The following is a 16533-nucleotide window of genomic DNA, read 5'->3' on the forward strand; positions in this document are numbered from 1 at the left end:
TTGCAATATCTTAAAAGATTGTAAGATGGAGGTATTACACCATAAGAGAGAAAGAGAAATTCATGTCTGTGTTTGTGATTATCTGTCAGACTTGGTCTGCCCAAGGCAAGGATGCATGTATTTCATAACGATGAATTTGTTTGATTTCAATATAGAGGAGAGGAATAGCTACCCTGTAACTGCTGCTAGTAATGGCTTTATGTCATTTTCTGTAAGTTACGTGATGTGTTTCGTCTTTCTTTCTTTTCCCAAATAAAATAGGTTTCTGTAGCTTGCATCGCATCCCTTTTCCAAGAGAATGGGGGCCCATTTTATAAGCTTTCCGCTCCCAGCCTCTTTACAGATCTCACTGTCTACTTTTGATTATAGAAAACTTTCTCTTAAAAGCCTCAAAGATTACATTTTTTTCTACTCTAGAACTTTTCTGCAACTTCTTTGTATGGCATTTCACATTTATCTACCTTTGTGAACTTGATTTTATGTCTAGTTTTAGAAATCTTGAGATCTTTATTTAAAAAATCTGAAAAAACAAAATGACAGATCCCTTAGTGCTTTGGAGGATTTAAAATTCAAAGTAAATAAAAAATAAAGCACTTAGTCTTCAGATTGAGAGGTAGGAACATGGGTTGGTAATAGGCTCTTAACACTGTATTTGAATCTGCAAATCCTACAGATTTGGGTCGTTTTGTTTAAAAGAATTGTATCAAGTCTTTACAGGGCTTTCCCCTCCTCCTCCCCCAGGGACCTGCTGTCCGAGTGTTCTGTTGACCACTGGAAAATATAAGTGAGCTTTTCTGATTACTTTTCCCTCTCTAATACCTGAATTACCTCCCATTTCAATTGTAGCTGTTTACAGACTCTTATAACCTCCAAGTGACAGAGCATTTAGAGTCTAGCCTCTCCTTGTTTCCTAGCACACTCCTCTATGGCCCCTCACTCTCAACAGATGAGAACTACCTCCATCAAATCTAGAAACCTTCCTGCATTGGGAGCAATCTTTTCTCCCCCTTCCTCCTGTCTGAAGCCAGTTCTCCATTTGTCCTCTGGGTCTCAGTGTCTCCTCTCTTTCTAAGACCTCGTACTTGCTGTTTTCTCTCTCAAGCACAGCTGACCTCTCTCTCTCTATTGGCTCTGTCCCTTCAGCATTTAAGTGTGCTCAAACTTCTTCTATCCTCAGAGAGAGAATTCTAATGATAACCCTTTCTCTACTGCATGATCCTTACCACTGGCTGCTTACAAATCCCTGTCTTTCCCTTCACCACAAAATTTCTTGAATACTTGTCTACACTCACTTGTCCATTCCTTCACTACCTACTCATGCTTCAGTCCTTTCTAATCTGAATTCTGCTCCTATGCTTCACCAGAATTGCTTTTGCTAAGGTCACTGGTGACCTCCACATCGCTAAAGCCAAAGGAAATTTTTCAGTCCTCATCTTACTCAATCTCTTAACACATTTCACACAGTCAACTACTCCTTCCTTCTTGAAATATTCTTTTCTCTTTTATTCCATGATTGTATGTTCTTTTTCAGAGCCCTTCCTATCTACCCAGCCATCAAATACAGACATTGCTCAGGGCCTGGTCCTAGAGTTATTCTCTTCTCCTTCTGTGCTCTCCCGCAAGTGATATCTACTCCCATGGCTTCACTTACGATCTGCATTCCAGCTGCTCCTGTATTTCTGTCTCTAGCCAAGGCCTCTCTCTTCTGCGTCTCAGACTTGCACAGCCAGTTGTCTCTTGTACGTTTCTTCTTGAGTGTCTCAGATGCGCTTGGCATGTCCAACACAGATTTATAATCTTTTCTGTCAAAACTGCTTCTACCTCATTATTCCCAATGTTAGTATATAGCTTAAGCCAGAAACCTTGGCACTATCCTTTATTTCTCTTCTTTATTCCTACCCCAGCTCATTATCCATTTGTTCACCAACTCTTGTCATTTCTGGCTCCTAGATAACTGTCAAATCTGCCTCTTTCCTCCATTCATACTGTCCTGGGCCACTGTTGATCATAGCTGAGATTATTCCAAGCTGGTCTCCTGTTCTGTCTCCTACCCCTTAAATCCATTCTTCATACAACAGTTGGTGTGAATTTTTAACTCAAAATTGGTCACCTTACTCTCCTTCTTAAAACCCTTTAGCGGTTTCTTGTTACAGAAAGAAGTTCAGACTCTTGGCATGCCTCTAAAAGCCCTTTATGATCTGATCCCTGACTACCTTTCCAGCATCATTTCATTCCATTCTCCCCGTGGTTCACTATGCTCCTACCACCCAGGACTTCTCACAGTCTCTCTAATATACCCGGCTGTTGCTCTCTGCTTCAGGGCTTTGACGTAAGCTGATTGCACCACCTGGAATGCACCTTCTGCTCTTCCCCCTTTAGGTCTTAGCTTAAATGTCACTTCTTTCTCTAGCTTTTTCCTGTCCGCCTTATGTCCAACTATTAAGAGGCTACTGTAATGCTTGGCATTTCATTAAGCTCAGAGCATTTTAAAATAATAGTTCAATGTGTGTCTTCCTCACTTGACCAGAAGTGCTGAAGGCACAGCAGTCCAGCATAGGGTCTGACATATAGTAGGTACCTAATAAATGCTTGTTGAGTGGGTGAGTGAGCGACTTAATGGAGAAACTAAGGCCCAGTGGAGAAACTAAGGCATGGAGAAGTAGACACTGTCATCCCCATTCTTGGCTTTACCCAGTTGGTAATCCTAGTTTGGGTTACCTAAAATGTCGTTCCCTCCCTCCTTATAAGCCATAGATTCTACCTCTACTCCATTGTTATATTTCTAGTCAATGTTGTCCTTTCTCTATTGATCAGAAACTTGTAGAAGGACCTTCTGCTTTAGAGATTATTTGATTAAAAAATGCTGTCTAGGGGCTGGCCCAGTGGCGTAGCGATTAAGTTCACACGCTCCACTTTGGCGGCCCACGGTTCTCAGGTTCAGATCCTGGGCACGGACAGACGCACTGCTTGTCAAGCCATGCTGTGGCGGTGTCCCATATAGAGTAGAGGAAGATGGGCATGGATGTTAGCCCAGGGCCCATCTTCCTCAGCAAAAAGAGGAGGATTGGCAACAGATGTTAGCTCAGGACTAATCTTCCTCACACACACACACACACACACAAATGCTAATTTCTTGATACTCAAAAAACAGTCACAAGGCAATATTCAAATATGCCCTTGTATGTATCTCTAAGTACATATGGGCAAAGTGGAGATATATTTACTGTTCCCAAGAGTAAACTTTTTGCCTCTATTTTTCTTTTTGTTTGTTTTTAGTTTCTCCCTTTGCTTCAAGCATCTCTCAGAAGAGCAGTTTTAAACATTCAAACTGTTAACAAATACGTTCAAAAGAGTTACTTTAAAAAAATCCTCTTAATTGTGTGCCTAGGAAACGAGCTGCTTGCAAATCAGTGAATGGCTCACACAAGTACAAAGGGAACTCCAAAGATGTCAAACCCCCAGACCTCTGGATCCATCATGAGAGACTGGAGCTGAAACCCATCGATAAGTCTCCAGACCCAAACCCCATCATGACTGATACTCCAATTCCACGTAACTCTCAAGATATCACACCGGTTGACAATTCTATGGACAGCAACATCCATCAGAGGCGGAATTCATACAGAGGTGCAGGTTTTTCCCAAATGTGGGAGACTATTTTCATTTCAATCATTTTCCATTTTATAAGGTTGCCTTAATTTGGTGATTCCTGTACGAAGTTAGGTTTAAAGATATGTGTGTTATAGGATGTGGTCACAATCTGATGAAGAATGGTTAGCTTATTATTGGGGGAGAGGTTCTGTACTCAGATGAGACAAGCTTCTAGATCTTCTAGGTCTCCTATCAGGTTTCACCAACTTGATGCTCAAGCATTTGAGACAACCTAGCCCATGTCTGTGCATTTCATCTGTTCCTTCAGTAGGAGTCCAGCTCTCACTGTGGTGTTCAGAATGTTCTTGGTCTGGATGCTCTTACTCACAGACACCGCATTGAAACGTGGTAGGCGGCATTGTGTCAACTGCATTGACTCTCAACAGGGACTCCTGCAATGCGCTAATGATGATTTTCCTCTTTATTTCACTTCTTGCAGAAATACCTTGTCCCCATTGTGTTGTTTGTGAGTCTTGAATCCCTACTAGAAATGTTTTACTGCTGAGGCTGTTCAGTGGCCTAGGACACACGCTTGTAACCAACCTCCGTATTTGATGTCTAGGGCATGAATCAGAGGACAGCATGTCTACACTGGCTGGAAGGCGGGGAATGAGACCAAAAATGATGATGCCTTTTGACTCCCAGCCACCCCAGCGTAAGTTACAAGTTTCTCTTTTCCCTGGTGCTGCCAATCTATCCAGTTATGTGGGGAACAGCTATGAATGATCTCTTTGACTTCACTCGATCTAACACAAAAGATAATCCACCAAAGCTGTGGCACCTTGAGGGAGGAGGTATCAAACAGTTGCCGTAATTTGCAATTAATGTTATTCTTGAGACTAGCTTCTTTAATCTTAGGGTAAAAAAGCCAATTTCCCCAGTCTCCTGGGAATATGGAAATAACCAGTCTCCCTAAAAATGCATGGCATCTCTGCCAGGGGAGGGGGGAGCATCCCTCGAGGCTGGGGCTGAGGACCGCCAGGTGTCACAGTATTCCTTAGACTTGCTGACACATATTCAGTTTTGATAGGTACATGTGGAATTTTTCTTTAATTAATAGACTTTATATTTTAGAGAAGTTTTAGGTGGACAGCATAGAGTTTTTAAAGCAATATTTTTCAACCTTGTTTGACCCATGCCTTACTTTGATCAGCAAAAAAGTTGCCCAACCTCCTTTAATAATATTTGAAATGCAAAGTAAGTTAACTATCATGATTAGGAACCAAAAAGCAATAAGACAAACCAATTCTTTTTTTCAAAATACTGTGTCTTCTCCCTTGTTACTGTTTTCAAGGTAGGAAGCCTTTCAGGCTAGCTGGCACAGTGGAGCTTCCAGTTGAGGGTACCCAGTACCGTTCCAGAGTGATAAGAAGCCACTGGCCAGCAATGTAAAGTTTAAGAAACTATTTGATCTTTAAGTATTTGCTCTAAGCTAAACAGTAAGCCAGTAGGCCTTAATACTGTCAGATACCTAGATTCAAATCTTGAAAGCATCAAATCCTGAAAGATCACTTTTCTGTTTAACTTAAATGAGCTTTTGAATTTTTTATTTATTTCTTAAAAGATGTCCCATTTCAGAACTCTCAGGCATATCTCTCTGTCGACAAGTGACACGAGATTTAAATAATCACAGATATCCCACACACAAAGAGATGCACCATGGCACCCTATAGTTGGAAACTGGTGGAAACCCTGAGCGTGTAAATGTCTGCACACATACATACTCTCACACTCACTCACTGTGCACAAACACGTAGGCACTAGATTCTAAAAATCAGCTTTGAAAGAGTAAGGGCCGATTCATTAATAAGTCATTTCTGCACAAAGTAGTTTTTGCTTAGGGTCTGTGATGGAAAAAAAGACCTGTACTTGGAAGCATGCAGGGAAAAACCATGGTTTCCCTCTTATAAGAGGTGCCCTGGACGGGGTCCCCAGGTTTAAAAACATAAATGTCTGAGAAGAGTAAATTAATCCATTCCAGTTGCTTTTGATTTATAAGCAGATGGTAGCTTGACTGCTTATTTGTTTGTTTTGTACAACACGTTAGTTCTTACCTGAACTGGCTTCTTTTTAAAACTTGTAAAATCGGACTATGTCTATTCCTAGATTTGTTACTTTTAAATATGTTAAGGAGAAAAGATATGTTGTACCAGTTGATATGATTCCTTTTGTTTTCTTTTTTTGGTGGAGAGGAAGGATTATTCATAAATATACAATATTATTTAATTTGTGCCTCAGCAGTTAGGTGGGTGAGTAGAATCTTTAGTTCAAGAATCTGAAACCAGGTACTTGGATATACTTGTGATCTTCAGGTTTTGAGATATCCTTTACCCACGTGGCTACAGTCCTTCTTCATAAGCCTGGATTCCCTGGAGCCTGTCTCTACCATCCACCTACCCTGGCCTTTAATGGCTGATCACTGCTAGGAAGGGCTTGCTGGTGTCAGGATGAGGTTAAATCCAAGGCCTTGCACAGAAGCATCGGGTTCTGATTCAGCTAACAGCTAACACTTGCTACCTGTATTCTAGGCAGGTGCTTTCTATATTGTTTTGTTTTTTTATTTACTAAATTTGGAAAGACTGGAAATACCTTAAAAACGAGAAAGTCAATTTTGTTTTTCTTTTGTGAGAGTCATCTATACCTAGAATGCTTTTTTCCTAGGTAAAAATCAGCAGGCTTATTCCCCTCACCCTACCCTCAATTCTGGAAAACAGTGATTCTGAAGCACCCCACTTCTGAAAACCACCTGTCTTCCCCTAGAGAAGATGCTGACTCCCAAACTGCCCTGAGAATCCTCCTCAGCCAGCTTTTCCAAGTGTGTTTTGTCCCAAAGGACCACCTGAGCCTTCTGGTCCCCGAGAGCAGGGAGAGCCCCTGTTTTGTTCCCCAGGCCTTGAGGAGGGGAGGTGCAGCAATGCTCTGGGGTCCCTGGTTGATTGTGCCACCTGCTTGTTTTCTCATGGCCAGGACAGGAGGTAGCTGGACAATAAATGCATCTATTTTATTGACTGGGATTTTTCTTCACCAAAGTAATGTTGAGTGGCCCCACAAAGATCTAGAGAGATCCTTGGTGACAGAAGACATTTTAATAGACTCCAAAGGCTAAGTTTTATCACAAAGTTTGTGAAACCCTTGGTTGGAGAAAAAAATCCTGTGTTCCTAGTCAACCCCGCCAGTTTGGGGGATTTAGAGCTGGTTGTCTTGATCTTAAACATTCTGTTTCTACAACTATTCTAAGGGAGTACCTAAGAAAAGTGTATTTGCAAACTGGGCTTCTGATTTTCTTTGTTTCCATCTCTGGGATCGTTAATGAAGCCTCGTAAAGGAACTGCTTTGTCTTCATAGAAAGTTGTATATGGAAATCTGTGTGGAAGGGTGGATTTGTTAGCTAAATGCAGCAAATTGAATTCCTTAGCCAATGTGGGAAGGAAAGAGGCAATTAGGAAAGATCCATTTATATTTTAAAACGTGAATGGTTGTGGCTGAGCTCCCGGACTGGAAGTAGTAAGAGATACTGCCATAGGCCTGTGTCTCATGCATTTAGTACTGAATTGGACCATAAAAGTTCAATTTCCTTTGCATTCTTTTTAAGATATGAAAACTGATTAAACAGCGACTCATTCCTTCAGCCTAAATACCTATTGCATGCCTCATTCAACAAGTAAAAAAAGGCAGAATGAATTAGGAATATATTCGAAGGAGAAGGGACTTCTATCTTTTTAACAGGAGAAAAAATAATAGAAACCTAAACTATCATTTGTTTGCTTTTGGATTTATATTTTGTGACATATTTTAATATACATTTTTAATAACTCATGTAATCCATGTTTATTGTAGAAGAATTGGAAAATACAGATAGACCAAAAGGAAAATTTTTTTAAATCCTGACTGTTCCTCCCCACAAGATAATTACTGTTAACATTTTACAATATATTCCTCAGACTTCTTTTCTGTGTGTATATAAATGCATGGATAGGAGTTTGTTGATTTTTTAAAACAAATGTAAAATCCGTGGCTAATTGTCCAAATCCAGCCAGCTGCCACCGAAAAGCCAAGGGAGTGGTTGTTCTGTATGGGGTGGGGGGATGACTTTGTTCTTGAACTGTGATTTGTGTGTCTGTGCAAGCATGTTAAGCATTTCTCTGTCTTGTGTTCATTCACAGCTGTGATTAGTGCCCATCCCATCCATTCCCTCGATAACCCTCACCATCATTTCCACTCCAGCAGCCTCGCTTCTCCAGCTCGCAGTCATCTCTACCACCCGGGCAGCCCATGGCCCATTGGCACATCCATGTCCCTTTCAGACAGGGCCAATTCCACAGGTGAGAGTTGAGGATCGAGCCCCAGATGGAAAGCATTCCAAAAGAGTTGGCAAGCTGAAATGGGGAAGGACTTCCCCTGCTTAGAAGGATTTGGAATTTTTCTCAGTGTCTTTATTTATCATAACATTTCTGTTACTGACTCAAATTTGTTTCTGTGAAATTCACCCCATTTTTCTCTCTAAGTTTTAAGTGCTTAGTGCAAGGTATCCTTTTAGTAAAAACACAGTAGCTCTAATCACATAATCATGTCTTGTTCCATCAACTTACATCTTAATTCAGTAATATTTTCAGTTTGTTTATTTTTTTAATCCTCCAATTTGAAAGGAAAACACATTCTGGGTGATTTTCAGACACTAGAGGTTGCCTTTGCCTTACAGTCACCCTAATGTTAGGAGGGCCGGTAGGGTAGCCATAAGGTACTTATGTTAGTCTTACTTACTTACTTCTGCCGTTGACCAAAGTAAGAACAACATCCACGGCAGCGGGGCCAGTGGCCGTGTTGAGTAACAGTTTTAAGGAGGAAATATTGAAGGTGAGGGGACAGTAAATGGAACAAATACTGTCATTCCTCATTAATTGAAAATTAATTTCCATCCTCTCAGTTTTAAGGTGCAAATCTAGTAACTTCCCATATATACAACATACTCTCTTTCCACCATTTGAAACCTGTCTATTAATAGTTATGATGTTACTAGTAGAACTAAGTTTTGGTGATTCTGGGAAATAAGGGAATTTCAAGTGAATTGCATTTTAAAAGAACCTCAAAACTTCATACTGGAAGCTTGGGTTGGCAGTAACATCCCCCTCTCCTTTAAGTTTTGATCAATTATAAACATACCCAAAACATCAAATGAATATCAAAGCTTTATTAAGAGATGCCTAGTAACTCCCAAAGTTATTTACTCCCAAACCTTTATTTGGTTTGGAGAATGCTGCTTGAACTCATGTCTAAAACTGGCCTTCCTACTGTCTCCTTCCAAATCCAGGCTTGGGGTCCTGCCTTTAGGGAAGATAACCTCTAGGAGGGCGTGTGGAGCACCAGTCTGCCTCACAGACATAGTCTCAGATAGTACAGGGACCAGAAAGCAGCCCTCCAAACCTGCTCTCAGAAAGCAGTTTTTGTGTCCTGACCCTGTTTCTCCATTTTTAAGGCAGAAGAATCTCACCAGCTAGGATGTGGGCCTGCCGGAGTGCATGGCAGGCTGTTCCCCCATCAGGTCAGCTCCCTTCCCCTTCCTCCTGGAGTAGGAGGCATTTGAGAGTTGGCAAGAAGCATGGCAGTGCCCACCCAGCTTTCATCCATGTGGTCTCGTGTTGGTGAAAGTTCCCTTCTGTATGGACCTAGGCAGAAAGTGGAGTGAGGAAAAAGTAATGATTTGCGTTACTAAAGGGTTCCTTGCTTTAATGACCAGAGGGATAGAAGAAGGTAAAACCTAGTGATAGAGTCACTGAGGATGGATTTGAAATGTAGAACAAGTGTCTAGAAATGATCCGAGTTCTCTTACTATTATATTTCCTGTGTCTCTCAAGCTCAGGGTTGCCACAAGCCGTGTCCATGTGGGCTCGGCATGGCTAGAACTCGGCCAGGGCAGTCCTTGCTCTAGAGAGCCTTTACTGTGTCACCACCACTTGACATAGGGAGAGCACCTTCCACTTGTCCAAGCCCCTCGGCCAGTGTGAACTTTGTGTGTCTTAAACAACTCTGAGAGGTAAGTCAGTCAGGAAGTGGGCCCTTCAACCAAAGTAGGAATTTTAGTTACAGCCTAGTTTTCCTCGTGGGCCAGTTGTGTTGCACAGTTTCAGGGCACACGCTTCACAGAGAACCCAGTATGCCTGGTGCCCTCTGGAGGTGTACAACAAGGCGGCCCTGGTCTGTGTCAGCAGGCCCAAGCTCTCCCTCACGTAGGCAACGCTGTTTTCCTTTTTCACATTTCTTTGGCCCTCAGAAGCTTATACATCAAATTAAGGCAGTTGAGGTAGCCAGGGAGGCCTGTGTGCCCGGAGCTGACCTAACATATCTGCCAGTGCAGGCTGACATGGTCCGGGCTGGAGCCTGCTTTCTCTCCTACTCCCTGCTGCCTTCCATAACCGGCTTCTACCTGGCGCAGGATCACACGGAGTGGGACCAGCAGCTCCCCAGCTGTGGTGATGGCAGGCTTGAGCAAGCGTAAGAAGTGAGATCCTCAGCGCAGCCCTTGAGAGGGTGAGAAGTGACCTAGGCCTGGTAGGGTTATCACAGCCAGACTTTCGACACTTGGGGTGGGGTGAGTCCCTCATCCCTGGGACCCAAGACCTTTAAGCTAAGGGGGTAGCATGTATGACTGGCATGGCCTGTCTCCTGAGAACCCAAGGGAACAGATTCATTGCTACTCAGCAACAAAGGTAGGGAAATAAGTTGGATTTCTGCAGGTCACTCATGTATTACTATTTAAAAGGGTTTATTTTCCTTTGTAAGGTTGGGGACTCTAGGAATCAGGGGAGGCCCTCCTTCAGGCTACCTGGTGCAGCCTGTTGCCCTGAGCTGGTGTTCCCCAGGCCCCTCCTCAGGGTGGGGATGGTGGTCTGCAGCAGCTCACACTGTTGGAAGGGTCTTCCTCAGATGGTCTCCCTGGGCCTTGGTGTTGCTTCTGCTCCTGCAGGGGCAGGGGCAGGGGCAGGTGGTGTGGGCATGGAAGGGCAGTCTAGTGTGTGGTGGTTCAGAGCATGGGCTTGGGGGTCAAAGGCAGGGATTCAAGTTCCTGCCGTGCTCCTTCTAACTGTGTCCTGGGCCAGTGCTTAACCTCCCAGTGTCTGCTGAGTGACCATGAGGACTGAGAGAGCTGATGAAGGTAGAGCACTTAGCACAGGGTCTGCTCACAGTGAGCACTCAGTAATTTACAAAGAGGAGACTCTCATCAGTTATTCAAGTCCTGTGTTCAGCACTCTTCATACATCTTCTCAGTTAATCCTCAGTGAGCTATGTGTCGTTCTCCTTGTTTTGTAGGTGAAGAAACTGAGACTCAGAGAGATTCAGTGATGGCCAAGTTCACCAGCTGGTTTACCAAGATTAGAGTCCTGGTCTCTCTGACTCCAGAGCCTTGGCTTTTCCCACCCTACCCTGCTGCTTCCAGAACAACTCTGACCCCTTTTCACGTATTTTGAGATTATGTTCTTCCTGAGTCTTCCCCTTCTCCAGGCTGATCTACCCCTTTCCTTTCCCTGGACCCAAACACCCTTCATATAGCATGATCCTAAAGCTGTTTGCAGCCCCCTGGACTGTTGGGTTTTCCAGGTCTCACTTGAGCCATCGGGCTGTTGCTCTGGTGAGGCCGTGCACAGTCCCCAGAGGGCACACAGGGCCTGTGGCATTGCCTCTGCTGCAGGAACCACCAGGTCTTGCGGGCAGAGCTGGCACTTGTCAGCTACCCAGCCAACCTTGGTGACTAGACATATTATCTGTGAAAGGCCAGTCTCTAAGACTGTCAATCAATGAGTGAAATTTTAAATATTATTTTGTACTTATTTATATCTTATAGATATATAAGACAGATAATAGACAGTAGTCTCAGGAACCTTTATATGTGCTCCATAGTAAGTACTAAGGAGAACTTTAAATCTATAAAATGGTAACCACTTAGCTGTAAAAAATACAGCCAAAAAAGGTGAAAGTGGTAGGCGAAAGTCGTAGGTGAAAAAATTCCAGCAGCTGGTTCCCGAAATTGTTTGGGACTGTCTTAAGTTAGTCCATTCTTCCTTAGCCTTGGCAGTGGTGCTGATCCATGTTCCCTTGGACTACCACTGATCCTCAGTGCTTATTGAGCTGTTTAGGGGCCCTTAGAAGTAGCCAGAGCCCTGGGATGGGTGTATGTTTAATGGTAAAAGAAATGCTAACATTTAGACTTTCCTGCTGTAGAATCTGTTCGAAATACCCCCAGCACTGACACCATGCCAGCCTCCTCGTCTCAAACGTGCTGTACTGATCACCAGGATCCTGAAGGTGCTACCAGCTCCTCTTACTTGGCCAGCTCCCAAGAAGAAGATTCAGGCCAGAGTCTTCCTACCGCTCATGTTCGCCCCTCCCACCCATTGAAGAGCTTTGCTGTGCCGGCAATCCCGCCCCCGGGTCCTCCCTCCTATGATCCAGCGTTGCCAAGCACACCGTTACTGTCCCAGCAAGGTGAGTGAAGACAGCAGCACCACTGGAGGGACCCTTTGGCTCTGGCTTATGGCAAAAGCTACCTCTTTTTTGAAGAATAACAAAGCAAATATCCTCCAAGCTTATCCCAGCAATTTAGAGTAGCAGGGAGTCATTGTCCTGCTCAGGGAGTATATGACCTCCCCCTTTTGGGAATGCATATGAACCAGAAAATAATTTGGTGGGGAGTGAGGGCTGACTTTTTGAATTGTGTTTTGGGTGCAGAACCCATGGTGGTAAAATCCAGTGGACGACAGATCTAGTCTGCTCAGCCTCCTGGAATCGCCTCAGTACAGGCTAGGGGAGGCCAAGACTTGGAAACAAGGAGGAACCTTAGGACGGGGAAATGAACCCTGCAGATGGAAAGTCCATTCCCTGAGTTCTCACAGCTCAATAAGAGTCCCCTGAGCTCAAAGCCATGCTCTTTTTCCCTATTCTTCCTTATTATTATCTGTTATGATGGTGTGTTTCAGAGTAAGTCAGTGGTTTTCAAGCTTTTTGGTCTCAGGACCCCTTTATACTCTTAAAAGCTATTGAGGCCATGAAAGAGCTTTTCCTCATGTGGGTTATGCCTATCAATATTTACTATGTTAGAAATTAAAACTGAGAAATAGCAATAAATCTATCATGGTAAGATAAATAGCATATTTTTATGAAAAATAAATATTTTTCAAAACAAAAATGTAGTGAGAAGAGTGGTATTGTCTTACATTTTTGCAAATCTCTTTAATGTCGGGCTTTAATAGAAGAGAACTGGATTCTCATACCTGCTTCTGCATTCAATCTGTTGCAATATATTGTTTTGGTTGAAGTGTAAGAAGAAAATCTGGCCTCACAGATACATAGTTGTAAAAGGGAAGAGTATTTTTATAACCTTTTCAATTAACTGTGGATATTCTTTTTTGATATTGCAGCAAAACTCAACAAGTTGTAGTTTCTTATAGGTTTGTTTATAATATGGGATCAGAAACCATAACCATGAACTATTCACACCCTGTCCATTAAAATCCATCTGCTCTTGTACTTTGAATACATATCAAACATCACACATTGGTCATTTGGAAAATATTGGTTCACTAAGTTAGACAGATCCTCCAAATCTTGATACATTTCATTGTATGATATCTACAGATACATTCATTAATATCACCACAGTCTGTAAGTATTGGGAAGCTCTCAAGCTCGTGATGGCAGATAGAAGTTGTTTAAAATTCCAGTTTTCACTTAAAACCTTAAGTTTTATCATTGGCAATAAATACTGTCTGTTGCTTTCCTTGAAGTGACTGGCTTACTTCATTCACTTTCCAGAAAATGTCTGCCAAATGCTCAAGTCTGATTAACTGGTTTGTCTGTCAGTCTGTCTTTGAACCAACATTGGTGTTCCCTGATAAAAGCAACAGTTAGCTCCCAAATGCCTTTATTTAAGACAGCCATCATACTTTGGTATACAGCAGAAGTACTTTATGCATACTTTCCATTTTGTCACATAGAATATTTAAAAGCTGTGTAATCAGGTTGACATTTAATAAAATAATTTTTACTCCTTCATTAAGGATGATCTTAAGTTAAACTGGCTTTTTTAAAACCTTAGTGTGTCAGTGAGGGACTTTACAGTTTGGTGCCACTGCCTTAATTTATGCTGAGGCTCCCGCAGTTTTACCCACTGTTGCTTTTGTGCCATCAGTGCAAGGCAAAAAATGCCTTAGTATTATTATGAAAAGAGTTTTGACCTCCCAGACATCCTGCAAGGGGTCTGTGGACACCACACTTTGAGAACCACTGGACTGGGAGGTTAGTTTTCTAAAGCCAAATGAGTATTTTGTCTAGCCTTTTGGATGCCCCGCTTTCTCTCTCTTTCCATTTTGTTCAGAGCAGTGCCTTTTTAGAACAGGATCTCTGCCCTGGGTCTGGGTGCATCCCTCACCCTGAAGCAGCATTTGGACCTGAGGTGCCTTTGTGAGGTCTGGGGGGAGCAGGCTCGACCCCACACCTGATGGTGCCCTTTTCCCCTCAGCTCTGAATCATCACATTCACTCGGTGAAGACGGCCTCCATCGGGACGTTAGGAAGGAGCCGGCCTCCTATGCCAGTCGTGGTTCCCAGTGCCCCTGAAGTGCAGGAGACCACAAGAATGCTGGAAGACTCCGAGAGTGTAAGTTCACGGGGCCATCAGCCCAGCCAGGGTGTCTTGTTGCATGTCCCACAGCCTGAGAGCATGCTGGTCACACTGATACTCTGTGCTGGCTCAGAAGTGTGAAGCAGATCTCTCGTTCATTCAGCAGACATGCACGGAGCATCTCCTCTGAGCCAGGAACTGTGCTGAGGGCTTGATCTGCTTTCTCCATGCCCACGTTGGTGTATCTTGGATTAGCTTGTCACACCAGCCCAGCTAGGGATTTTTTCTACCCTGCCTACCCCCCTGCCTCCCTTTTAGTTCAGTCCTCTCTGTCTGGTCCTCTTGTCTTGGTTTGAACCATCCATGTGTCCTTTCCTCCCTCAGTTCTGCTTCACTACCTTTTCTGAGCTGGATTCTGGAGGGTAAGGTGCTTGAGTGGTTGCTCTCTAAATAGGCAGTAGGTTCTCTCCTTGATCTTTCCCTGTCATGTTCCAGTAAATATGTCTGCCTCTGCATTTCCAGGTGCAGGACTCTCTAAGAGGAAAGCTTGGGGTCCTGAGATCCGGGGGACATACCAACTGTGTTGACTGTGACAGAGACCTAGAAGGGGTGGGCAGTGGGGCCTCTGCCTGTGGGGACATTGTGACCCTGGGCAGTACGTGTTGGGGGAAAGGCATTTTGCAGTGTAAAGAAATGAGTGATTACTGGCTTGGGATCTTAGTGACCTGGGCACATCCTGCAATCTCTTAACTCTTCTGGGCCACCCGGGGTTTTGGGTAGTCCAGCCTTTCAGGGCAGTTTTACCACTGACCACTTGACACTTGGACTTCTGTCTCTGGGCTCTCCTTCTGGACGGCTCCTTGGCATGCCCAGTCACAGTGTTCTGTTTTCCATAGAGCTATGAACCAGATGAGCTGACCAAAGAGATGGCCCACCTGGAAGGACTAATGAAGGACCTAAACGCCATCACGACAGCATGACGACATTCACCAGGACATGACTCCAGACCTGAGTCTAGATGTCTTGGGACTTAGCCTTGCAAACAAGGAATTGTACAGAGTACGAGAGGACAGCACTTGAGAACACAGAGTGGTGAGCAAGCAGACCAGCCAGCCTCCCACGTGGGGCTGGCTCCAGGCCTGGCCGCCTGCCTTCTCCTGGTCAGCCTGGAAGAAGCCTGTGTCGAGGCAGCTTCCCTTTGCCTGCTGATACCCCGCAGGACTGGGCACCATGGGCCAAAATGTTGTGTCCAGGGAAGAGGCAAGAAGTGCAACCTACATTTCACTTTGTGGTCAGGCTGTGTCTTCGTGCTGCGACTGCATCGCCTTTATGGAGTGTAGACATTGGCATTTATGTACAATTTTATTTGTGTCCTATTTTATTTTACCTTCAAAAGAAAAACACTATCAAAAACCAAGGAAGTCCATGGTGTTCACAAGTGGTTGACATTTGACTACTTGTTTGAGTTATGTATGGAAAGTCATTGACAGTGTGCGTTGTTCCAGGGGTTGGCTTGTTTTTTGTTTTTGTTTTTATTTTTTAATTCTGAGTCATTGCATCCTCTACCAGCTGTTAATCCATCACTTTGAGGGGGGAGGAAATGTTGCATTGCTGTTTGTAAGCTTTTTTATTATTTTTTTATTATAATTATTAAAGGCCTGACTCTCCTCTCATCACTGTGAGATTACAGATCTATTTGAATGAAATGTAACATTAAAAAGACTTGTTTGTTGCTTTCTGTGCAGATTCAGTATTGGGGTGGGGGAGGGGTAGGGGGTTGGGAATAGGAAGTGGAGGGGCTGCTGAGGTCCTGTGAATGTTTCAGTCATTGTACTTTCTACCAGAAGCCTGCAGAGAATGGAAGCATCTTCCTTATTGTCCTTTCCTGGCATGTCCGTCTTTATTGTCACTAAGTTGCAACTGGAGTTTCATTTGGATCTAGTTGAGAAATTTTTCTGTGCAATAGGTAGGTTTGAGGATTTAGCTGCCCTGATGTCTTGGTCATGTCCTGATGAGAATGTCCGTGCTGAGGAGCCACGTGCTGTATTTCCAGTTGCGGGAGTGATGCAGAACAGGGAGCCTGAGTCCGTTCCTGGGAAATCCGAGAAAAGGATGGAGACCCTTTCCTGCAATTAGCACTGTTCCCGTTTGGGAAGTTGGAGGTTAAGGAAGGACCTTTGTTTCCATGTAGGACTCTCTGCTTCTCTTTGGTTCCTGTCCTCAGCCAGTCCAGCTCTCACCTCCACGTTTCTGAGCCCTTAGGAAAAGCAC

The 16533-nt window shown here is 43.7% G+C and overlaps 1 protein-coding gene across 4 annotated transcripts in view; it reads left to right on the plus strand.

Annotated features, from left to right (window-relative positions):
• NEO1 (neogenin 1) overlaps positions 1-15996 on the plus strand; it is a 226811-nt gene extending 210815 nt beyond the window's left edge. For 2 of the 4 annotated variants that reach the window (XM_058542026.1, XM_058542027.1), the window contains exons 23-28: positions 3389-3627; positions 4214-4306; positions 7815-7973; positions 11866-12129; positions 14162-14298; positions 15159-15996. In XM_058542026.1, coding sequence (XP_058398009.1) covers positions 3389-3627; positions 4214-4306; positions 7815-7973; positions 11866-12129; positions 14162-14298; positions 15159-15242 — 976 coding nt within the window. In that variant the 3' untranslated portion in view covers positions 15243-15996. The remainder of the gene's footprint in view (positions 1-3388; positions 3628-4213; positions 4307-7814; positions 7974-11865; positions 12130-14161; positions 14299-15158) is intronic. The other 2 variants (XM_058542028.1, XM_058542029.1) reach the window with 1 other exon arrangement.
• The last annotated feature ends 537 nt before the right edge of the window (positions 15997-16533 follow it).

This window comes from Diceros bicornis, chromosome 5, assembly GCF_020826845.1.
Source record: "Diceros bicornis minor isolate mBicDic1 chromosome 5, mDicBic1.mat.cur, whole genome shotgun sequence".
Taxonomy (NCBI): Eukaryota; Metazoa; Chordata; class Mammalia; order Perissodactyla; family Rhinocerotidae; genus Diceros; species Diceros bicornis.